General features: G+C 35.8%; 1 protein-coding gene across 1 annotated transcript in view; it reads right to left on the bottom strand.

Moving 5' to 3' along the window:
• suclg2 (succinate-CoA ligase GDP-forming subunit beta) overlaps nt 1-27,259 on the bottom strand; it is a 162,302-nt gene that overhangs the window by 51,296 nt on the left and 83,747 nt on the right. The window contains exons 7-9 of the mRNA XM_052100986.1: nt 25,220-25,316; nt 21,826-21,987; nt 20,096-20,238 (exon numbers count right to left, since the gene is read on the bottom strand). Coding sequence (XP_051956946.1) covers nt 20,096-20,238; nt 21,826-21,987; nt 25,220-25,316 — 402 coding nt within the window. The remainder of the gene's footprint in view (nt 1-20,095; nt 20,239-21,825; nt 21,988-25,219; nt 25,317-27,259) is intronic.

The following is a 27,259-nucleotide window of genomic DNA, read 5'->3' as shown; positions in this document are numbered from 1 at the left end:
GCTACACAAACTGAAGAAGAGGTAACCGATGATACAGCAGGGCAATAACTAAACATATATCGATGAAGATCAAGAGAAAATACAGCCAGGTAAATAAACACTGTGTGAGAGCAACGTGGTCAATCTAGAGTCCTTTGTGTGAGGCTTGACAGTGAAGTGGCATGAAGGTGAGTTATTTATGCAGGCAGTGATGAGCGAGTGAATTGGGTGCAGGTCCGGTGAATTAGAAATCGGGTGATGAGGAGCGGAGCGCTAAGGGAGGTGCAGAGCCCGAGGGAGGCGTGACAATGAAGTTTTCACACATACCTGAGTTCGCTGGAAAAACAGCACGGGCACAGCCAATGAATTCAGATATCGACCCTTTGTTTTTTTCGTTGGTCTGAAATGATCATGTATAGGTAATCAATAATTTTTTTATTTTTTTCATTGGGGTTTCTGAAGGTTGAAGCATCCAGGATACACGCATCAAACGACCATTTTTAACAGCAAAGACAATTCAACTTTTGAACAGCGCTGCTACACTTTTCAACAATTACACGATTACTGCCTCCTCTTCCATGAGACATGTAACCTTACCAACGAGCTTACGTCATCCCTCTCATGAGCGCACATCACAGAGATGTACAGAAGCAAACATTTGTAGTTAAAAAGTGTATAAGTATTCTTTTGTTTGTAAAAATATTCAATCATTTGGGTCCAGAAGAACTTTATTTGTTGACTGAGTCGTGTGGATTATTTTGATGCACCCTAAATATGGATTTTGGAGTACATTCACTTGCATTGTTTAAATGAGGAGGCCAGAAAATAAATCCTAAAAGTCTTAAATTTTGTTTTGATGAAGAAAGAAACTCCGATACATCTTGAATGGCCTGAGGGTGAAATTATCGACAAATAAACATTTTTGGGTGAACTATTCCTTTAAATTTGAAGTTGTATCAGTAGCTAATGGCGAAATAAAGGACATAAGTCAGCTTTCTGCTTCAAAAAGCAGGACTGAAAAAGTTCATAATGCCACTGGCTTATGGAGCAAAAAGAGAACACTTGAACATATATATCAATGCGACCCTCATGCTGAGGGCTTTCAAGGTGACCACAGCAACAAGGAACACAAACATGGTTCAAGTGACAGGCAGAGCATGTTCATGCCCCAAGACGCAGTAGTAGGAAAATGGATGAATGATTGGGGCACATTCAAGAATGCATCAGAGTGTAACTGAGTCACTAAACTAATTTAAACAGATAATGCAGTTTGAAACTAATTTGTGGGTCTTTTTCATAAAAAATAAGCAGCTCATGAGTGTCATTTCTTATGGAATCAGACAACACCAGTTGTGATGTATTTTTTGCATGCAACAAGTGATGAAAATTGCGTTTACATTGACACCAGAAAGCGGCTTATTTCGAGAAAGTGCCATATTGTGAGAAAGCGGTGTTCTGGCTTACATGCACTGTTTAAGCGGTGTACTCTTTATACCCATATACATGCGGTATGATCAATACGTTTTCTCCAGTGCAATGTAATTTCCCCGCGATGCTTGTGTAAATTACAAATATAGTTTCTGAGGAAGTCTTTGCTATTTTATTCTCCATTGCTTCCCGATGCGGTGTTTGTAACCTAAACTTTCTATAATGACCTGCAGCAAATTTGCGCTTCAACAGTGGGGTTCCCTTACGTAAAACTCCAGGATTCCCCCAGTGTATGAGTGCATATATGTGAACATGAGGGATTGTTGATATTTTACATCGGTGTGTATAAATAGGTATAGTTTATAGTGTTATGTGCTTTTCCCACTGTAAGCATAATTTATTTTGCTGTATCACTGTAGATTCAGCAGCAATGACGATGAATTGCAATACAGGTAACACTGTCAGAGTATTTTAGTATTGTGTTCAATCAGAGGAAGAAGGCAGACATTGAAACATCAAATGTCATGAAATTCATTTGATTCCTGTATTTTTTAAACAATAAAACCGGTTCTGAAAAGGAACCGGTTCTTGATTCCCAATCTTAGATCTGAAACAGTTATAAATGAAAATTAGTTAACGAGGTTCCACATCAGCATTAGTTCCACTAGAGTAAAAAAAACAGTCATGTTAAAGCCTTTATAGTCCCAAACTCATTATGATCAATGAATGATTACATTTATGCATTTGGCAGACGCTTTTATCCAAAGCAACTTACAGTGCAGTTATTACAGGGACAATCCCCCCGGAGCAGCCTGGAGTTAAGTGCCTTGCTCAAGGGCCCAACAGTGGCATCTTGCTGGTGCTGGGGCTGGAACCTCTGACCTTCTGGTCAGTAACCCTGAGCCTCAACCACTGAGCCACCACTGCCCCCATGATTAAAAGGAAAATATTGAGATGTCAAAGTGGTTTCATTCTGTCTAGCTCCACATGGTACTGTAGCCTTGCAGTGAACTCAATCAATGGGGAGCTAAACAGACAGCAGTGCATTTACCAGGATTAACTGGAAGCTCTTTGATATGGCATGCTACATCAGGACAGCACATCATAACCAGGCTAATGTGCCATTAAGCAACTGAGGCCATTTATGCCAACTAAATGGTCTGGGGTGTCATGCTCCAAATTGTCAACTCAAGGTGTTCATAACGAGAGAGGTGGAATGCATGCTGGTGAAATGAAAATTGGACAAATTATATCTAATCTTTTTGCACACCAGGATTCAAACTCAGTCCATTGTTATTCTTATGTGGGTAGGGTGATGAGCAAAATGGGGAGCCAATCAATGGTCTCACTCCCAGTCAGTCTTTTGTAATTCATTTAGTAGTGGGTATCAGTAGCTATGTTCACATGCAGTCTAATAATCCATTAACCTGTTAACCAACTGAACTCAACTGGAATCACTCCTTTTCTGATTGAGCTCAATCTGAATAAATTTCTATCCGGTTGAATAAAGTGGTGCTGATGTTAAACATTCTGTAAAGTAGAAGAATAATTGCCATGCAAACCTTTGGACTACTTATGACATTATTTCTTCTGCTGAACACAAAGGAAGATTTTTTAGAAGAATATCTCAGCTCTGTAGGTTTATACAATGCAAGTAAATGTTGACCAGACCTTTCAAGCTCCAAAAATCACATAAATGGATGGGTGGGAAACAGATCAATTTAAGTCCTTTTTTTGTTACTATAAATCTCCACTTTCAGATTTTGAAGGTGAAAGTGGAGATTTACAGTAAAAAAAGGACCTAAATATTGATCCGTTTGTCACCCAATGTGACTGGAGTCTTATGGATTACTTTTATGTTGCCTTAATGTGATTTTTTGGAGCTTGAAAAGGTCTGTTCCCCATTCACTTGCATAGTATGGACCTATAGAGCTGAGATATTCTAAAAATCTTTGTTTGTGTTCAGCAGAAGAAAGTTATACACATCTGGGATGGCATGAGGGTGAGTAGATGATGAGAAACTTTGGGTGAACTATCCCTTTAACTCTGATTTTTTTATTTTTTATAAACATGTTAAGAATCAACTTGACAAATGCACTATTATCACATCACCACAGGTGCAAGTAATAGATGTAGTGCAAGTAGGTGCCAGTAAATAAATCTAAATAGGAATGGATGGGTGATGTGATGCAGTCAGTGCTGAAGGTCAGGTAAACCTCAGTGAGTGACACACTTGGAATTCTTTATGAGGCATGAGACAGACCAGAGTTACTAAGAGCAAGACATTTGAACGAGGAGAAAATGTCACATAATTGAATTATGGCACACTGAGTTGAGTTTATCACATCATAATTCAATAAAAGGCCACAGAGGAATAAAAAAGTAACAGAATATCTGTTAAAAAGAATATAATTTATCCACAGCTTTCTGTGACTTAATTGATATTCCTCATATCCTTTTGAAATTAATTAAAACAAAACCACTTAAACCTGAAAAAAAAAATATATATTTTTGCAGGTTGTTCAGTTTACTTAATTAAAATGAACTAAAGGAACAAAATTCTAGAACATTTAGTCACAACTTGATTTAATTGTGTTCTATCCAGTTAGATTTGACAATTGAAGTTCACTTAATCCATTTGAATTTGGACTAAATGAATACTTTTTGTAGCATTGAGAAACTGGGCAGGGGATTTCCATTTCCCAGCATGCTTTGCATGGGACTGGATGAGGTGAAAATGTTTTGAAAAAAAGTGTTATTTTATGCATTCTTGAGCAGAATGAGAATAGGAGGAGATATGTTAATGATTAATGTTCTGTTATTTTGGTATTTTAAAAGAGTGTCTGGTAGGTTAGAGCAATTGTGGTGAAGATCGGCGCTTGTGATTAGGTTGAGGATGGACTTCCACTTTCAAGTGATGTTTGATTCGAGTGCTGCTTATCTCTATAAGCAGTTGCTATCAAATTGACAGTGCAACAGTATTAACGTCCTTACACTTGCTCACCTGGCATATACGAATGACTACTAAAATAAATTAAGTTTGAGCAACATAAGAAAATGTATTACAATTTATTTAAAATATTCTCCAATTTAATTAAGGGTAATGACTTAACTTTGTGAGTGTATTAAGCAGCAAAGTTGTTTAAATCTACGTTTTTACGGTCATTTCAGGGTTTACTGCATGACAAACTTCATTTAACTTTACACAGAAAGGGTAAGTGATTTTATCACACAAATCATGTCAAAATGCATATTGTTTATGTCTTGTGGCTATCCTTTAGAAACAGTGAGTATTTGAAGATTCATGCACTGGCCCCAATAACTTTGTATTACAAGTACTTCACTGCAACCCAGATTGAAAGTTGATTTTTTATTTTATTTCTGGTAATCAACATTATGCCACAAATGCTATTGATTGAGCTTAATTCTATTGACGTCAGAACGTTAACATAACCATATATAGCCGCTATACACGGCAGATGCCTGATCTAATGTTAACATAAAGAGAAAGACAAAAAGAATGTAACAGTAAAGTTGGAAAGTTTTTTCCTCTCACTTGCAATGCCTTGGAGTCAAAATATGACCATCCCTTGTGGAACATCTGGAGAGGAACTGTGAAACTTTATCCAAAAAATAAGAAACTTTCAGCTCAGCAACATGCTTTTCAATGTTTAATGGTATCGTTGTTTTGAGCAGTATGAAAAAAACAAAAAAAAAAAAACAACCTCAGGCCTACTGAGAAGAAATGGACCGCAGTTGTGCTGGTGGGAGTGAGAAGTGCTAGGCCGCGACAGACTTCATTATGGACTGAACTCCCCTTAGTCTCTGTGAGGGAAACTGAAGATGAGAATTACACAGAAAGAGAGAGAGATTGAGATGAGGGGAGAGAAGAAAAAAAAAGAAGAAGAAGAAGAGTACTGCTGTATCTGGGACAACCGTTGACATGACAAAACGGTTCTCTACGCAATAACAGTAAAAGAACGACTCAATTAGTGTGGCATCTATCTCTGCTCCTTTATCGATCTTCGCCAGATGAAGAACAGCAGACATGAGAGTTTTCAATCATCTGCTACTTTATGAAGAAGGACATAGTCAAGGTTCACAGTGGATGAAAATCCATGTCTAGAAATATAAATAAATATGCAAAGCATATCCGAATGATTGTTAGGCAGGGTGTGTAAGTGGGTCTGACCCGATTTGGTGCTACTGAAATGCCAGTTCTTTCATGATTGTATCGAATGCAATTGTCGGGCCCAATTCGGACATGAGCAGCAAATGTCCCTGTGGAGAGATCAATCGGGCGACTCGTCAGATGCAGGGGGAACTCAGGACAATTCAATCCCTTTCAAAATTAACCTTCAAGATAACACCGCTGGCTACGTTTCTCCAGAGTTTTTAAGGTATGTCACTCTGAGCTAAAATGTTACAGCACCCTCTTTAAATGAAGTGGAAAGAGATGGAAAACAGCATGTAATAAAACTAACCAAATTTGTGATGTACATAATTTCAACGTTATTTTAGAAAACAGGGCACAGATGGTTTCCCAGTCTCAGTGGTACTGTGAACATTTTCATGCATTTTTCAATTTGTGGATTGCGTACATGTGATCACAAAATACATGTTTTCCTCTTGGTTAGTTAAGTAATGGAGATGTAAATGATCAAGCTTTTGAGGGAGTACACAATGAGCATATGAATGTTTATGTTTACTTCATGAAGTGTGGAATTTCCATGCAAGAGAATGTTTAGGTGCGTCTAGTAGAGCTCCAGGTTGAACTCATCTGCTTCATCACACCACCATCAGTCCTTTCACATCCCAAAACATCAGCAATGAGCAACCAAAACCCCAACAACTCCCTTTACAGCCGAGGACCTCACCATCATGATCTTGTGCAGATCTTAGGTGTTCATGGGTCAAAATGGAGAATGTTTTTTCAATCAAAACAAACTATTGTGGTACACCATTTTGAACTAAATAGACTTAAGAAATAATTTTCATGTCCATGCACGAAAATTGCAATACACAGTAATAAACATCTTTCTCTCTCTCTGTCTGTCATATATATAAATATATTAATTGTGTAAATATATATATATATATATATATATATATATATATATATATATTTAATTGTGTAAATAAATATATATATATATATATATATCACATCTTCCTGATTATGGTCCATGGGCATTGCGATACGTGTAAATTTTATATATATATATATATATATATATATATATATATATATATATATATATATATATATAGGCTGTTGATTTAACGAAATTTCAGCTGTGTGGCAATGCGCAATTTATACAGTGAAGAAAACAACCTTCAGCAGCAGCACAACAGAAACATGCGTTACGTTGTTGCCTTCAAAACACTTGGAGTGCCAATCCGAACTAAGGGATCTCAAGATGTAGTGTTCTAAGTGATTAAACTATATTTAACTTCTAGCATGTCTGACGCAGGTGTACATTGATGGGTCCTTAAACAAAACCTTATAATAAATCTCCAACTGATTGGCAAATTCACTTGTGAAATGGATTGCTGTGAACTGTATGCCAATGATTGACTTATGATCAATAATATGGTAGTAAACAATACATTGTATTCTAAAGCTGCTTTTTGTATGTCTTATCAATGATTAACTCTTCTGCCACAAGAATATAATGCATATCATTTTTAAATATTTAAAGATAACTATGTATAATTATTGAATCATTGTTATATGAGGGGCTTTCTCAACAAACATTTTGTAGATGCGATTAAACGAGATGAATTTATCGGGACACCGTGTAATTTATTTGGTTACACACACACACGCACGCACGCACGCCACGCACGCATACATGTATGTATGTGTATATACATATATATATATATATATATACATATATACACATACATGTATACATATATATTACCACCACATGAAACATCACCCTAAATCCCAAAGACACAGAACTAAATATTGATAAATCTTCAGAGTTTCCTACATATTATGTTTGTGCTGTAGGGGAGATCATTCACAAATCACACTACACTGACCATGCTGTTACCAAAAAGTGTGTTTGTTTGTTTTGTGTTCAGCTAGTGAAGATAATGCAAAAACAAAATGTGTTGTCTATTGTCTTTGTATTTTTCATGGCGCCCAGTTGTTCTCATTCAATTCACATTACAAACTCAAAACTCAGGTGCCGAATAGCAATGCAGGCCAAGCACAAATAGTATTCACAGGATTAAAAATATTCAATACCCTAATGTGTGAAATTGAACAAAACAAAAATTAAGTATTTAAGAATTTGGTTAACCAATAAATATTTGCACACATGAACATACAGTGGCCCCATAAAATGTTTGGACACTTATTCCCCTGGGCGTTACTTTCTTTCAAAAGTGGTGGGGACAGTTTGGGTGACTTTACGATGAAACATCCAATTAACCATTAGCGTGCCATTTGAGGGTACCATAGTCTTTAGCTGGCCAACACTATTCTATAGATATATCCTTACAGTTCCTTGATTAACCTTAAATGACATGAACAGAATATACCCAGCTGAAAGTTTTTTTCTTCAGTTAATCCTGGCTACGTGTCTCTTCGTTTCTTACTAAGTGCTCTGATGTCCACTCCTTTGTGTTTCTTCACTCTTGGACAGTTTATAGCACTATACAACTGGTAACCATTTAAAAATACAAACAACCAGTTTATAAAGCATATAAACTTGATAGTTTATTCCAAACTTTATATACTACACTAAACTTCACATGGAATTTAGTAATAATACTCTTTCTCCCATTGCACCGGCAGACAAAATGTTTTGATCTGTATCTCTAGACAAGATGGCAATTGCGCTTGTCGTGACGTCATTGAAATAGTATCTGTAGGCACTGTATGCATAGTTCTACAGCTGATGAGACATACATTTCAGTGGTGAGCAGAAAAGGACAGGAAGCAACTAAACAAGGCTGAGACTTTTTTTCCCAGTACTTCATCCTTTTCACATTGCTCTCTTGGGCCCTGGCACACCATTAACTGGCAGTCATTGATAAATTAAGTAAAGATAAAGGAAAGAGGAGCTAATTAATATCGAGAGCTTTGGGTTGCACATCGATACAGCACCTTATTATGCCATATAACTTCAGAGAGAGAGAAGACAGAGAGAGAAGACAGAGAGAGACAGGGACAGATAACAAAGCTCTGAGGCATTGAGTGCTTCAATTCAGTGACGTACATAATGATCGCAGGAATAATTCGGAAGAGATAGCAGAGAGCTATCAGAACATAATCTCACTTTGCGCTCTAATGTGTGATGTACACACTTGTGTACCACCAGATCTGATTTAACATTTGTATTGGACAGCAGTACACTCAGGAGTACAACAACAGACCTTATTGGGGCAAGATCTGTGTCGATAAGGGAAAAAATAAAGAGGTCCCAAGGAAAAACGTAATATGCCTTGATCAATAGCTAAGCCAAATTAGACAAGAATACATCTAAATATAGTCCAGAATTGCACTTAATAATAATAATAATAAAACCTATATGGTAAAAGACAGAGCGATAGCAAGGTTACATAATGAAAACGTAATGAGAATGGTATAGAAAGCTAAAAAACAGTGTCATTCATGATTTAGAAAGTTTAAAGTTCTATTAGCCTAACCGCTCGGGAACAACCAACAACAGCAAACAACTGCAGTAAGTCATGGCATCCGCTCTTCCAGCATTGCTTCCAGCATTGCATGTCACATGTTTACAATAGCCTCCTCCATCAGCAGTAAGGGATTCACATGTGATAAATTTAAGGAATTAATAAGGTTGACGGAGAAGGTTAATGAGTTAGAGACATGCATCAGAACGCTAGTGGAGATCAGTGAGAAAGAGGAGCCAGTAGATACTGTTTCGGATGCGGGCAGTACAGAGAGCAACACACACATTTAGGTTCCGGCTGTAGAACCCCTGCAGCAGGATGTTTGTGTGACATCTCGGTGGCATACTCGCTCAGCAAAGCGACACCACTCTCCCATTCCTGTTAGGGTTTACAATAGTTTCTCCCCACTCAGTGTTGCACCCACAGAGAATCATGTTGAAGGAGCCCTTGTTATTGCTGATTCTATTGGAAGGAACGTGGAAATAGAGCCACTATTGTTAAATGTATTTTGTGTGCCAGAGCATCTGACATCAAATCAAATTTACCAGTGCTGGCTAATGCTAAACATAGATTTAATGTCGGCACTAATGTTGTCAGGCTTCGCCAGTCGGAAATCATTAAGATAATGTTAAAGGGGAGTGCGAATTTAGAAAAATTTTGTCAGACACTGTAATATGCTCTGGCCCCCTACCTGCTCGTCGTTGTGGATCAGCCAACCACCAAGGACAACTGCATCTATGTGAACTTCTGCAATTATTCTAGGATGGACTTCAATGACATTAGTCATTAATCTTACAGTTCCTAAAAAAAACTTTGTTTAAACAATGACCCTTAACACTTACTTAGTTGAATCATTTTAAACTATGAATTGCATTATACATAAGTAATATTGGCATTATATTCATAATGGAACTGGCCCCCACAGTGAGTCTGGGTTCTCCCAAGGTTATTTTTCTCCATTAACCAACATATTATGGAGTTTTGTGTTCATTGACACAGTCACCTTCAGCTTGTTCACTGGGGTTATAAATACAATTATTTAATTACTTATTTTTAAACACAATTCACAATCATATTTTATCAATCTGCACAATGATGACGAAGACATTATAGATATTACATTTTAATAATTTTTGTATCTGTTGGTGCATGATCTTCTGTAAAGCTGCTTTGAAACAATGTGTGTTGTGAAAGGAGCTATACAAATAAAAATGTCTTGAATCTACTCAGACTTAAGAGGGTGCAGCAGATCCTACAAGTGTCCTTATAAACAGTGGCTTCAAAAGATATTTCAGCACTTAATTAACACTTAAAATGTCTGAATGCCATTGCATTAGATAACAAAATATCAAAGCAAGTGACATCTGCATATAAATGTTGCTAGAATTTTTATTTCCAGGGGACTTCAAACCAACTGGTCCCAAGGTCATAATTTTTAGTCGATGTATGAAGTCAGTTCCCCTCACACTAGCAGAGTAACCACAGGTGAAGTTCATCACATTAATTATGAACCCACTAAGTTGGACCACCAGAAATTGTGCAGATACATTTTGTCTTCATTTTAAACAGCATGTCTATTGTTTTAGCATTTTAAACATATACTTCTTTTTTGAGAAATGCATGGCTTGCAAAATGTGCTTGTGCCATCGTTCTTTAAAATATATGCCACATGGTTTGATATTTTGTTAGAAAAGACAATGCCATGTATATCTTAAGTATGCCTTAAATGTCCAAATACGTTTGAGGCCAATGTATGTAAAAATAAATGGAAACTTCATGCATCTCTAGAGAAACCAAGTGCCGCATCTGAAACTAGCATCGTGTTTGGCTAAATAGTTATTTTCTGAGAGCATAAAGCAACAGGAAGACTATTGGCCTTTCACAGCCCCACCTGTCCATCAAATGTCACTTGGGGTGTATTTATGCTCAATGTTATGACACGCTATCATACATGGAGAGAATGTGGACACCAGAAAGCACAGTCTGTATGTGTGTTTCTGTTGAGAACAATACAAGCTAAAAAAATAAATAAAAACTAAATTAAAAGGTAATTTAATAATCAGTGAGCAATTTAGGATACAACACACACACACACACACACACACACACACACACACACACACACACACACACACACACACACACACACACACACACACACACACACACACACAGATTTAAACAAATCCACAAAACAACTCCATTAGGATATTAAACTAAATGTTCAAAGGTGAGAAGATGCTAAAATTACAAAATTAATAAAATTGATAAGATGGAAGGTCCAAAGGGGTGCACTATATCGCAAAAAAAGGTTTACGCTTAAACCGCTAAAGTCCTCGTATACATAAGCCAGGCATATGAGGTATCATTTGAAATAATACCATACATTTTGCATTTATATTACATAAAATAATTAAATAAGGCCTGGAAACATTAGTGTCACAAATTAGCACCCCTAGAGATAATGGGGTATATATGAATATAACGTTTTTCACACAGCACCTAAGTGGACAATTCATATATCAAATGAAAGATCTCATTCTCAGTAATGTGACAATATAGTTTATTTTGTTGCCCTAATTCCACAGTTTGAAAGATTTTCAAAAGAATTACAAAGTGAAATAGGATTTCTGTATGTCATCAAATACAAACATCTCTTTTATGCACCTATGACTGCTGCTAAATACCCCAAGTAGCAAAAAACTTTATATCTGCTCTTACCTTAGGCAGTTTTCTCAAAAATGAACCAGATTTTAGTGACCGATTCCAAAATATTGTACTGTAATTATCCATAGTTTTCTTTTTTATTATTCAGCGGCTAGGTTGATTTTTGTAATGTTCGAATGCCGACATCCATAATTTCTTTAAAGACCAATGAATTTCATCATCTTAGCCAATGTGAATACTTTTGGTGCAACACATTTTGGCGAATATTTTATACCTAATCTGGGTTCCGAAGGTTCGAGTTATGCTCCAGTAATCTCCCCATCAACTTTAGTGATAAATGTCTTCCTGCAAATAGACTTATAGACACCTACAAATGAACACATAATTTCAACCTAATCACAACTGTCAAGGACTCTACAAAGGTAGCGGTACAAATTAAAAATCACACACTGATCAAAGACAAAGAATATTTTAAGACATAAAAAGCCCTTAATCTTTCTGTCTAAACACAAACTATGACACAATGTATCATAAAGAAAATGAAATGCATCTATGGAGTGACTCTTCCATTGATGTCATTGATTAGTCAGTAAAAACTGAACAAATGGAGGCTCTTTCACTAATTGCATATATTGCCCTGTGCAAGGTTTCTCCGAAAAGATCAGAGGCCCCGTTTAATAAAGTAAAACTAATATCAAAAGCTAACATTTATGCAGAATAGCCACTTTATTAGACACTGATCATACAGGATATTATTACATTCACTTCAATGTTATAAGTTAGGTGTTCTTACTAAAACCTTGGGTCTCAAGGTCTACACATACTAACAGGGATCAAAGCCCACTGTAAACTGGACTTCTCTCCACTGTAACATCATTTATAGTGCTGTGGGAGTTTACAATGATCTGGTCATTATTATGTCTTGTGTTCTGCTAAGTCACAGGTTTGTGAATAAGATAAAAGAAGATTGGTTTTAGTCTCTCCTTTTCCTACCTTCTCCCCTTCTAGTTCACCTTTTCTTCTGCTGTGCCTTTTTGGTCGACTAGGGACACATGCATCTGGGCATTGGGCCAGCCTTTAAGCCCATAGCTAAAAAGAACCAGCTCTCTTTCCCATTTGCCTTTTTTTCCATATCCACCTCAGCCAGATTCAAGTAGTACTTTCTATGTATTAGAATTTACGGTAGCCACAATATATTTTATGTTTACATTACATATGTAAAACCTTTAAACTAAATTTAATTAATGGAATATTGGTAATAACATCTCTTGGTTTGCATTAACAAACTTAAAAGTAAAGAGTAATTTCTGTGCAAATAAAAACGGCACAAAATAAAATTGCAATATTATTTTTTTTTTGGTGTGCGTGTGCCGCCAGACTGGGTTGGACAGAACAAAATTGGCCGATGGCATGTTTTTGGTGGTGGAACTACAGTGTCTGTTTGTTCAAACACAGATTGGGGGGGTTGGAGAGGTGCTTGAAACTTTGAGAAAAAAAAAAAAAATTCTGTTTGGTGCTGCAAGTGATGCAAAAATTCGATTAAGTTTAACTAAACATTGCAAAATGCTAGGTAATGTGTCAGCAAGGTCATATTTTCTTTCAACTCTTGCACTGTCATTTTCTTTTCATTATAACTGGCAAATGACAATTGATAACTGAGGTTTGTTTTCATTATTCGGTTTTATATAGCAGAGTGTGGTAACAACAGTGAACTTGCAGGTTTTGATAAACACATCCTCACATGATCACTTCAGTCACTTAAGCCCAGTTACTTATTTAATATTGTAGTGCAAAACATCCCATCAGGCACCAGAGGTAAAATCACTAATAAAGTTGATTGCATCCCATCAAAATCTGCAAAAGGTTCTGCTATAGAGATGAAATAATTACCAGGGCAAACAAAAAACTTGTTCTACTTCTAAAACCGATAGATATTGCCTCATTTTCTAAAAAAAATTTAAAATAAAAAAATAAATATACAAATGCAGGATTTGCAGTTCTGAGCACACGTACACTATTCTGTATCCCAATTTGCATAACAGCTCACAAACCCCTACTTATTTATTTTGGAGAAATGACTTACGTGAAGAACATTTTGAAACAAAATAAGCATATTCTAAAGACAACATGCATGTAAGGTTATGGTGAAAGCAGCTTGTGTGCTTCATACTTGCTAGCAAATGTTTTGAAACAAATGTTGAGACTACTGAGAATGCTAGAAAAATTCAAAATTATGAAATAATTTTCATGATTAGACTTGATTTGTGGTACTGTCTAGGCAGATGGGTTAACTAGCGAGTCAAGTAATTACATAATAGGAAAACTATTGCCTTGTTAGGAATAAAATGTACTATGTATAGAGTTCACATGTTTAAACTTGCATAGTTTTTTCTGGATCAGGATTATGCATATAACACCATGTCCTAACCAGCCACGATGTGACAAGCTTCCAACAAAAAACTATTTCTCCATCCACACTAAATGCGAAACTGCATTTAAAAACCTTGATCTCATGAACATTGAGGGAATGTGGTGACATGGTTCATCCAACACACTCTCACGGAGAAATCGTCAGGATCCGTACGACTTTTCTAAATTTGACTAATTCGTATGATATTGTGCGACTGCATTGTCTGAACTCCTACGACTTTCACTACAGCCAATGACATTGTTGGACATCGTTTCCAGCTAATACTCGACAATTACTTGCTTCTTTCACACACAACAGCTTCCTATCATGTTTACACACTCTACTGATTGGTTAAGTTTAGATAAAGGGTTTGGGATAATATTAATAAGTATGTTCTTAACGCCTCGTGCGCTGAACTCACGCTTACTTCCACATTAGACATCTGGAAATTTGATGAAGTCGTACGAGTTTATGCGAACAACATCATGCAAGACCATATAAAATAGCCAACTTGTAAATTATGTACGACTTTTCATGAGATCAGGTTGGGTTCATTACACATAACAGGGCAGTTTCGCGATGAAATTTCCACTGTGTGGTGCTAGAAGAGTTAAATCTCTCAAACAGATGAGGTTTTTAAAAAAATGCTCTTTTAAATCAACAAAAATTACCTCCGTACCCTAAACCTAACCAACAGTGTCAAAAGCAAATGTGATATGAGAAACGCAATTGCTGAAGCACCTTCAGCATTTTATGGTGCTTCTATGAAACTTTAGGCTCACGTGTCGAATCGCGTGTCGTAATTGCATTCTCTTCTGGACTCGTACTCCAATCCTTCGTATGGAAATTGAAACGCTCTATCAGTTGAGCTACAGTGCAATTCGCAATTCGTACAATAAAAGTTATTTTGTTGTAGTGCCACTAGTGTACATTTCACAAGGAAACAGCCCCAATATGAACAACGAGCCACATTAAAATAATATAGCAAGAATGGAAATAATAATAATGTGATTCTATGAGACCAGGTTAAACAGAAACCAAGCAATCAACAAAAGGTCCTGTTGCTCATTGCTCATCACAGTCACATTCCACCACAGTTCTTCTAGCTTTTATCACTTGTCCCTTTATTGTGTCGCAACTGGTTAGGACATTTACATTTAGTCATTTAGCAGATGCCTTTATCCAAAGTGACTTACAAATGAGGACCATAGAAAGCAACAACATCAACAGTGTTGTTCTGCAAAGCTCTCAAGGTGGCTGGAGTAGTATAGGTACTAACGCAGAAGAAAGAGACAGTACGAGACAAAAGAGAAAGAAGTATATTTGAACATCATATAGATTCAGCCAATGTGCAAAGCTGGTTGATTACTGTTTACTTATGCATCCTTCGCTGTTCATCTATCTTCTGTGGCCTTAGCACAAATAAATGTGTCTCCTGCCAGTAAGGCATTGTACTATCAGTCAGCATTAACTGTCTGAGAGCAGGGGCCAAGTATCTGGCGATGTGGGGTTCCGCTGAGCACAGTCCGAGGCCAGACAGCTAGACGTTGGGGAAATGAGCTTCATTACTAAGGTGGCCATGTTGGGGCTAGGAGATTGGGCTGGCTCTTATTGACTGTTTCGAACAACTGGGAAATGTGATTCCCCCAGGTCTGAGACAGGCGAGAAGGGATGGCTGATCATTATACACTAACATCACCGGCACAATGGAGATGACAAGGGAACGAAGGCCCCAAAGGAGACAAATGATGGAGTATGTGCGAGGTAAGAGAGTGAGTATATTTGTGTGTTTGTACTCCTATATAAAGGCCAGAGCTGTGTTTAATGTTGAGCAGGCATTGGCACAGACAGTAATGAGGAGTGGAGAAAGAGGTACTTCTCATCCCCAAGCATTTACCTTTCACTTTTTCCATCCCTTTTTACTCACATCCTAGCATTCCCTCTCAATATGCTCCTGCGTGAGTCCCAGGATATAAAGCAGGACATAATGTGCCAACAGGAGTTGCAAATATATGTACTTGTGCAAGAGCTATAGGATTTTGTGAGTAAATAAGGGTGTGTTCGAATACTTTTTTGTGAGCAAAACACAGCACTACCTCTTTAACATATGACTCTTAACAGTCAGTTCTTTTTAGTAAATGAAAAACTTACTGAACCCCATGTCATTAATTTCATCATGTCCAACTCAAAAGGAACAAAGAACTGTTAATGTGTTATGTGTTCTAAGGCTGGTTAGACTTAAATCAGAGCAATTGCTGGATGATTTTTAATAAGACAATGTGTACTTGGTAAGAAAGAATAGGAGTATGATTTTTTTTTTCCCCCACACAGAAGACAAGCGCTCACAAAAGAGATGCCTCTTTAGATGTTTCTTGAAAGTATTTTGAGAATCAGCTGCTCGGGTGGAGTTTGGAAGGTCTACCAACAGGTAACGATGGAACTGAAAGTCAGATAAAGCAATTTTGTGCCTCTTTGATCAACCATTGGTAGCCAGTGCAGGTCAACAAAGACAGGAGTGCTCTTGGGCTTGTTGAAAACCAAAATGTGAGCTAGACCAATTTCAGAGGTTTGACTGAACATGCAGGAAGTCCTGCCAGAAGAGCATTGCACTAGCCCAAATTATAATAGATATAATAAAGCTTCGGCAATAATAAAGTTGTTGTGTTTGCGAGTAGTATTTTATACAAATGAATGAATTCATAAAATATCTTAATTAAAAAGTCTGTGTAAAAACATCTTGCATACAATTGTTTTATTAAATTATGAAGTCATCTTATCGTTTAAATCCAATAATAATTGCACTTCTTATTTCCAAATATTTGTTTTTTTTTTTCCCCTCAGAAGCACTAAAAGAAACGTTAATGGAATCAGAATCGTTAGGATGAATCAGAATCGTCAAATTCTGACGATTACCATAGCTAGTTATGTAGGTATGAAGGTGTGTGGTATAAATACATTCCCGGACATAATACATTTGTAATTTTCCTTAGCCAAAGACACACTAACAACCGCAAAGATTTCAAGAGCCAGAGCCCAGATTGGTACTCCAACACAAGCATCGAAATGATAAAATGATGGTTATGGTTTTCATTGGCATATTTATGGCATTCTGATAACGTTCATGAATATGAGCTCAGCCTGCTCTATAAAAATATAAAAGGAGTTACACAAGTTCAAAAAAAAGTCAATTCAATCTCTCTTGTTTACACATTAAACAAGTAATCAATTTTAAATCTTAACCATGAGGAAAAACTTTCTTGGTTCTTCAAAAAAAGACCCCACTCACAGTTCTACCTCAACTTTTAGAATCTGACAGCTGCTCAGTTGCTGGAAGCTTTGAACTGGAGCTGTTTGACCAACAGAACTGACACAAATACATTTGTCTCAGATTTACCTTGCAGCCACAAGCATATAGTATCGAGCTCTTGCATAAGCTCCTAGTTAACCTCAAATACACATCACACAACTCTTTGCACCAGCTTTCTCTACACAGGACAGGTGAAAACCCCACCAGTCACAATTACCCAGCCAAGCACCTTCATCAAACAACCAATGCCTGGGAGCCCATCTGACACAGCACAGCCCTAATTCACTCCCACTCCAAACTGCACTGCATAAGCCAAATAGCCATGAGCAAAAACATCTATTCATCCACATCTAACAGTGGAGGAAGGGAAGGAGGGAGGAATAATGGCGTTGTATAGCGATTGCCATTTGGATTCGACTAGTAGGTGATGTTGGCTTTTGTAAAACAGTGGCAAATGTGAAATGTTTTATTCATGTCCTTTGATCAAACTTTGCATTGCGGTATGTGGGGTATGTGTTGACAGAGTTCAAAGTAAAGAGTTCTCTGGCTGTCTTTTTCACATTTATAAATCATAAGTTAATGAAGGCCTGAACAATAGCTATTGAATTGAGGAGACAGACTTATGTAATCCAAGTCCTACAAAATGTGTCCACTCTGCACACACATTTATCTGGCATTGCTTCATCTATCTTTCTACCCATTATAAATGGAAAGATATGACAATATACAAGTAAGGAATAATGTATCACTTTGAAAGGGTTTACTTTGCGGTCTCTTTTGTGTGATTATCACAAAGTAATACCAGAGACATGAAACTAGCACACCGAAGTAGGAAATGCATTGACTTTAATATACAGTTTAGTGGACAAACAAATATTTGTGACCGCATAATGCTGCAAATGAGTAGTAAAAAGAGCCATGTAATAATATATATTATGCAATTAACATACTTGCAAATTTAATATTTCTCTAATAACTTAATGAAAATGATTTGAAGGAGGCAAGGGGAAAAAAAGTCCCACAAAAAAAAAAACAAATCAAACATTTCCGTGGGAAGTTAGAAGGGATGCAACTGCACATTTTAACCTGCCAGAGGGTCAAATAATTAACGTTGCCATTAATATTCCTTCCACAGAGCCTAGGTGGTTGTGAAAGCTCCTGTGAAATGCAAATCACTATACACAGAAGCTTCAGAGTGGGAACTCAGAGACTTCAGGGGAGGGCCACCACTCTCCATCAATACAGCTTACAAAATGTCAGGTCCTTCATTGATGACAGGAGGACTAGATAGGAGGAGACTGGCACTAGACACTCTGTCTTGGAGAGAAATACTCAACACAATCCTTGGGATTTCTTTATGTATTAGAATTGTATGATTCAGCCCTCAAAAGGAAACAATATATTGTAACATCACTCCATATTTGTGTTTTGGTCAGCAACAAGTATGGACGAATGCATAATTTTTTGTACCTTTTAGATTTACAGTACAAATAGATTAGATAGATTAGACTGACAAGACAGACAGACTGACAAAACGGAAGGTAGACAGACAGATGCAAAGTTAAAAGTGAGATGAAGTGCAGAAAAAATCATTTAACTGCCTATGTACTGTGCACATGCATGAGACAAATAAAAGACTTTGAATTAATGATCAAACCAAAGCACACCTTCAATCAGAACAGAAGCAGACCAATATGAATATGATGTGATGCAATCATTAGACGAAAGCTTCCTTAAAATGAATCACTTTCTGCCTTCTGAAATATAGCTGCTTTGTGTTGCAAAACTAAGGTGCACTATTAAAATCCCACCACTTCTGTTTACTGACATACGGTGTGCAAGATACAAGATGAATTCCGTGTCTCCTATTATTGTAAACAGAGTACTGAGATGAAGATATCAGTGTGTGTCTCGAATGTAAACACATTCAGCCAAAACCAAATCAGGTACATATTGACAACAAATGCAAGTAAAATATTAGCATCGTACCAAGAATTCCAGCGTGCTTTGGCAAAGGATCATTATCAGAGAGTCAACTTCTTATAGCTCATAAATACTAGAAGCAAACTTATCTTTTACTCAAGAGCAGAGCAAGTAATCAGCACGAGTAGGACTTTAAGTGTGTGTCTGGGGGAGAAAAGTATTGGTGAAAAGATGAGTTATGAGGGGTTTGAGTGTCTGTGTGTTTATGATTTCAGAGCTAAAAAGTGTGCGTGACTGTAGCAAAGATATTGATCAGAGCTTCACCTGGTAATGATGGTTAAAAAAAAGTTGGGTTCGCCCGCAAGCCTATAGTCTTCTGAGGTGCTTTAAGAGTCAACATATCTCAGATGGAGGAAACTTCAAAGGAGGAAAAGTAGTCCTAAATTGAGAACTGTCTGTAATGAATGTACGGTAAAAAGAATAATCTAAAAGTTCTTATCTCACTCATTAAAAAACACCCCTAGATTGATCTTTTTTGTTTTTATTTAAAAAGGTAAAATGTCATTTTTGCGGCTTTAGCATTTAACAAAAAAATGTTATTGACTGTTTTTAAACATTCTGCCAGTCTGTGATTGGTTAAACAAACAAATAGACCCACCCCAAACTCACACACAACAGCTTTAATGTGCTAGTGAAGTAACTGTTTTTCTCAGAAGCATTCCTACCTTGGGATCAGCAGTGAGAAGTTTGAAGGCGACGTACACCTGGTTCTCCTTTACACCTCCACCCAGGTCCAGGAAGTTGGCAGGCTTTCCGCCGTGCAGGTCGATGATGTCACACGTTGCCATAGCAAGACCGGCACCATTGACTGTAGCATAACAATTTGAGTAAAACTACTGAATGAATTACACATGAATTTTAGAACTTCTTGATTTGGTAACCCCCCTTTCGCTTTAATGACAGCATGCACCCGAATTGGCATGAACACGTCAAGATTGTGCAAAACCTGATGAGCTACGTTATCCCAGCATGATTTGTAAATGTTCAATAGATTGTCTTGTGTGATTCAATGGAAAACAAGGATATCTGATTGATATTTTTAAGGATTTAGCCAAATATTCAAGATTGTGGGGGGCAAAAGTTATATTTTAAGAACTGGTCACTGAGAAACCCATATTGATCGGCTACTAATGCACACGCTTCATGTCATTTAACATTGTAACTGAAATTGGCTCATGACAACACTAGCTCTGAATCTATTGTTTATTGCTTTCCAATGAAGCCAAACTGTGCTTGACTAAAAGAATACAGAATGTCAAGAGCAGTTGTAGTATCTGTGTTAGCCCCGTCTCGCCAAGCTGTAAGGCAGCCAACTGATTCAGCCATTTCCTGCTCATCCCACCTCTGCTGGCTCCACACATCTCCTCAGTGCTGAGCTAACATGCTGGCACGAGCTCTGACACTCAATAAAGTGAAATTCAGCAGAACAGCTGTTGCTTTGCTGCTTTACAAAGCTTTTAAAGTGCAAACTAACAGCGAGTAAATTGTGCGTGTATGTGTCTACACATCAAGGTCAGTTGGATTCACTTGCGCTTGTCTTATCTATGACTCTTTCTTGGAGCTGTACTGTGAAAGCCATGATTTATAATGAGGGACCACTTAAATGTGTAGACTAACAATTATCTTGGTTGAGTCGTTTTCCGTAACATTTTTGCTAATTAGAACCAATCGGTTCAGGCAGGTCCCTTATGGAGCTGTTAGAGAGTTGCTGGAAAAGGTGACTGGATTGGCGCCCATTTGGTTACACTTTCTCAAATTACTGTTGTCAAGACTAGAATAAATGTGTCAACAACTACTAAAAAGAACATTTCTAAAGCTGGATTTGAAATATCCCAAGAGAGATGAGCTTGCTCTGAAATCCTTGAAAACCAAATGTTTTGAAAGTCATTGGGTCCACCTGGCATGTAATTTGGTGAGGAAACAACAGCACAGGATTTTATGAACTTTGTGATGTTTTTTGTATTAGTGTTGTTGTATTAGTTGGTTTGTCTAACTCTAAACATTGTTTACAAAATTACAGAAATCAGTATGATCAAAAGTAAAAAAAAAAAAAGTTTACACCCTCGTGTAAGATAACTCTCAATCTCTCACCAAGCAAAAGTTCACTTTAGCTCTTTATTTCCATCTGTTATGTTCCATCCTGTTGGGCATCCTGATACATTTCTTACCATTGTGTACATAATAAAGTTATAATTAACAGATTTTAAGTACCTCAGCTTGAACAGAGCATTTTTCTGAAAGTCTGGAATGCCCTTTTATAGAAATACTTCCTTATATTACAACACATGTATATTCATAAACATTACAGAGCTCAAAAAGGTACTGCACAGCAGGAATAACCCAATTAAAATCATTTGATATATTGAAATATTGTATATGAATAGTTTAAACTCACCAAAACAAGCTATGTTTCCATCCAGTCCGATGTACTTGAGGTCATATTTGGCTGCCTCGGTCTCCGTGGGGTCGCTCTCAGCAGTGTCGTCCATAGCAAACACAGCTTTCTGTCTGAACTCTGCATTGTCGTCGAAGTTGATTTTAGCATCAAAGCAAACAACTGTAAAAACAAAGGTATAACAAAGTTGCATTCCATTTCATTTAGTCCTATCCTGGCATACTCTAACTTAGTGTTTAACTACAAAAAATATCTGATTTTTTTCTAACAGAGATCACTCTCCTGAACAAAACGATGCAGTAAGAAATGTATAAAGCAATGGGGACCAAATAGTGTTGGCATTAACCAACAAATATCAAGAAACTGATATCAACAAGTTTTCCATTACTTTTCATAGCACAAAAGTCAGCAAGCATTTCTGTGTTATTCTTGAATATGGCAGTTGCAAACCCAATAATTTAAACGAGTGAAAGGTAGCTGCATTTCTGTAAATTTAGTCATACAGCTTTGATAACTAACTTTGGTAGTTACAACATGATCTTCATTGACACCATGCATATGCCTATAATCTCTCATTTTATACAGCGACAAAACCCTGTAAGGTAAACAGCCATACACACACAGATGCAAAATCAGAGAACTAGCCAGGGAATAGAGTTGTATGTCTGCTCTGTGTGGCCGTATGTGACCAGACCCAGCACCATTCTCATTTGTAGTGTTTTGCGGTCTCTCGCTGTCTCCTGAGAGTACAGGGACATGGCTCACACAAATAAAAAGCTGTATAGAAAATTACACAGAGTTTCCAAGTTATTTACAAACTCAACTTTACATTGTTACCAGTTGAGTTGAAGCTATTTGTTTTTTCAAAGAATTATGGGTATAGAGTATAGAGCGAGATAAAAGCAAAACCAAAAGGAGAGTCAAGACAGCCAGAAAGAAAAAAAAATAATATTGATAACACATTTAGTATTATTATTATATGATAATTAGTATAGCATTAGTATAGTTTATATAATTAGTATTAGTTTAAGTATTATCTGTAAAAGAAAGAGATACATTTTTTTATTTTAATCACTTTTTGACAAAAAAACAAAAAGACAGTCAAAGCCATACATAAAGTTTTGTTGTGATCTTGCCATCAAGAAATATGTCTAGAATAATGTCAAAGTGAGAACGGTATTTTATGAATAGCTCTATTATGGTTTTCACAGAGGAAACAAACTATGCTAAGGCATTAAAAAGTAATTTCTCTTTATAAATACACTCTGACAGCGATTAGATTTGATTACGATACTTTACCCAATAATAATGATGCATCTGAAATCTTACATTTGGTCATGATTTGATATGATTCAATTCATTATTTTGTACAGAGCCCATTAGAGGAGAAGGGGGGAATTTGTTTCTGAAATAATTTTGCGTGCCCTCGCAATAGTTTTGTGTTCCCTTGCAATACATAAGCCATGGTTGTACTATAGTAACCATATTTCAATCTTGATATTCATAGTCAAACTAATAATACAGGAAAACTAAAATACTAGTAATAAAAAAAAATTATGTTTAGTAAAACCATAGTAACTACAAGAATAACCATGGTAAATCTATAGTAAAACCATGGTTACTATATGGACACAGTATGCTGTAATAAAAACCATGGTTTCCGCCCAAAAACATGGTTACTTAAATTACTTTTCATAGTTACTACAACATTACTTCAGTAAAAATATGGCTTCCGTCAAAAAAAAGAAAGAAAACAAAAACATGGTTAGTCTAGAACAGTAATGGTTACTACAATATTACTACAGTAAAACCATCATTAAAACTATAGTAAAACTAAGGTATTTGTATAGTAAAACCATAACCACAAAATTAGGATGTTTTATTACCATAGTTTACATTTTGCTGTATTATCACTATGGTTTTACTACAAATATCATGGTTAAAATATGATTACTGTGGTAAACCATGGTAAATGTATTGCAAGGGAATGCAAACCTTTTTGCAAAAAATCCATTTCAGAAAAAAGAAAATAATCACACCCTATCCTCTAAAGGGCTCAAAAGGATTTGGAACAATAATAACTTTCAAAATTAGGACCAAATTAAAAGCAAAGAGGTTTGGCTTATGTGTGGCTGCATATATATATATATATATATATATATATATATATATATATATATATATATATATATATATATATATATATATATATATATATATATATATATATATATATATAATAATAATAATAATAATAATAATAGTAATGATGCATGCATTAAAGATCCGATTCGAATAAAAGAAAACAATGCCTGATGCATCAGTGACTTTAACAGGTTAGTTCCCTTTAAAACAGTCTGAAATCACATCTTATTCCCTATAGTGTACACTACATGTCATTCTAAAGAGAATGAGTGAATGATTACGTGATTTCGTACTGAGCAAATGTCTGCACATCAATCTCATTTATTAATAGAGTTCCATTCATGTTTAAACTAGATTATGGAGAAAGAAAATATTTTTTTGAGATATAAAAGCAATATAAATAAACATAAAATATTCTATTTGGGCATGAAAGAAACAACAATTAAGTTAGTTTGGTTAAATGGATGCAAACAGTTAGGGGAAATGATACAGATAGTAGAGCCCAACAGCATATACTTTTTAAAAAAATGTTTTTATAAGTGTGCATTTTTCATCTTCAATCTTGGGTGTTGTATGTCTGTTGTGAGATGGTATCTGTATTACATTGTGTATTAATACAGTAATGTCAATTGATTGTTACATTCCATAATTGATGCATCGAAACATCTTAACACCCCTAATACTTCACAAATCACAAAATATAGATGATGCAGAACATGAGAGTAGGGAAAGGAACCTTAAAAAAAAGGAGAGTAGAACTTTTGTAATGGCCCCTATGAGGATTAAATAATTTCGCCATTATGGTGAAGGGCAGAGATGATTTCTCTCCCCTTCTTTAATTTGACAGGCTACCGGTAATACTGCTGGCATTACCCTCTCTGGACCTACTGTATGTAATTTCATACCAATAAACGTAACAACATTCTACATCATTTCCTAACAGGTACCTATAAAAATTAAAAATGACTGGAAATGGTATTGGGGAGAGTATTTGGTCATTTATGAACACATTTGTGCCAGTGTTAAATTGGTGAAGCTTAACTTTCAAAGCCCTGTAAAGTTTTGCTGAGACAGCAATCTCCATAGCTGCGAGAGTTTGATATAGCCAACCATTAGCGTGAAATGACATTTATTCCTGAAAGCTGCAAGTTTCTATTTAGATATATACATGAGCTCTTATGCAGTCTATAAGCAAGCACATCTGTCTCTCATTCTCATACTTACACATGCACACAAACACACGTCTTACCTTGCCCCTCAGGTGTTTCTCCAAGCGGATTGACTTCGACTTGAGTGGCGTCGACTTTTAGGAACAGATCATAGAGTCGCTTAATCTGATCTGCAGCCTGTGACAGACCCACAAAGAGCACTAATTACCCAAGCTGCAAACATGCCGCAGAGCTCCGAGAGCTTACATAAGCCATTCAAACTACCTTGAAACCTCAAGCATGAAAAAACACACATACACATGCACACCATATACACTGCCCAGTAATGAGGTTGTGTCCTTGACTGAACACCCACTGTGCGGAGCAGAATGCACTCTTAGTCTTGAGATTTTGAATATGTCTACGACCAATGAAATTATAATTTTATATTTTACAATACTACTTTAATTATTGCACATTTTACTTTGATACTATTTTAATTATATAACCTTTATATATCTGTCTGAGAAACATATTATTAAAAGCTTATTTTGTAATACTTTCATAAAACGTTCATAGAAGACTTTGTAAAACTGATTTGTACATTTATAATACTTTTGCAGATTACTTTGTAAAACTTTTCTATGTTGTACTTTTGTAATACTTAATGCTTTTATAGAAGATTACATTTTTAATATTTCATTCTTTTGAAATACTTTCATAATACTTTGATGTTTAGAACTTTGATAATGCATTTGTAGGAGCTATTCCAAAACGTTTGTATTTCGTATTACTTTCTTAATACTTTGTTAAAATACGTTTGTAATACATTAATATTTTGGACTTCTATATCACTGTCATAATACTTTCATATTTCTTGATTTGTAACATTTGTTATAAAGAAGATTTCGTAATACTTTGTATTTTGGACTTTTATACTGTGTTACTTTCATAGAAGACTATATATTATTATTGTATTTTGTAATTTTATTATACTTTTGTGGATGATATTGTAATGCTTTTGTATTTAGCATTTTTTTTTATATTTTAATTATATTATAGAAGTTTTTTCTTTTGAAACACTTTTGTAGATTTTAATAATTAAATGTTTTAACATTTTCATAGAAGATTCTGCAATACTTTTGTATTTTGTAATACATTCTTAATATTTCAGATGAAGATTTTGTAATACAAATTCAAATAAATAATAAAATAAAAAATAATAAAAATGTATCTGAAACTAAAATATTTATTCATTCGTTTCAATCATTATGCAACATTTTCTGATAATATGAGGAGTCAAATGTAAACTTTACAAAAACTGTATGGTTTATTTTATATATATAAAGAGTTTTAAATAGTCATTGTTTGTACTTTGTAAATTTAAAGATTCAAAAATAAAAATGGATGCATTTACGGATATGCAAAATGTTTATAAGCACATACTTTTATTAATTTTTATTGTTAAAGTTAGACTACTAGGGCACCTGATTCATTCTACATCAGCTGAGGTTTGAGGAGAGGCAAAAACAGAAAAGATAACTGACTGCTTATTGCTCTATGCCAAGTTGTTTAATTTGCTTTCTGAAAGCATGTCATCATAACAAATTTGACTTTCTATGTGTTTAAGAGTTAAAATGACATCTCCCTCTTCCCCTAACCAATGGAAGCTTTTTTGATAATGAGAGCAGGCTGACAGAAAACATTGTAGCGTGGCTCTCATCAGCACGCACAAAGTGTGCTGGCACTTTGTCATCTCGCTGCACTTCAAAGTGGTGAAGCTAAGTTAACGGTATAATGCCTGCCAAAGAGTTCTAATTAGCATTGACTCAAATAGACGGTTGCAAAAGATGCACATTAAAGGGAGCCAAACTGACAAGACATTTAGCAATAACTTCCATAACCCTAAGCAACTAAAATCAATGTTCAATCAGAGAAAATAAGCATTTGTTCACACATATACACAATGTTGATTTTATACATGTTTCAACTAAGATGATACTGTATATGTTTTTTCTGCCTTTTCAACATTCTGAACTTTGCATGAAGCAGCAAATGCAAATTCTAGCATCACTGACAATACAATCAGAAGCATACTTTAGAACAGTGATTCTCAACTGATGAAAAAAAAGTTTTTGAAA

This window comes from Xyrauchen texanus, chromosome 32 (genome assembly GCF_025860055.1).
Source record: "Xyrauchen texanus isolate HMW12.3.18 chromosome 32, RBS_HiC_50CHRs, whole genome shotgun sequence".
NCBI lineage: Eukaryota > Metazoa > Chordata > Actinopteri > Cypriniformes > Catostomidae > Xyrauchen > Xyrauchen texanus.
Note: the sequence above shows the minus strand (reverse complement) of the source record. Positions and strands in the feature narration are given on the sequence as shown.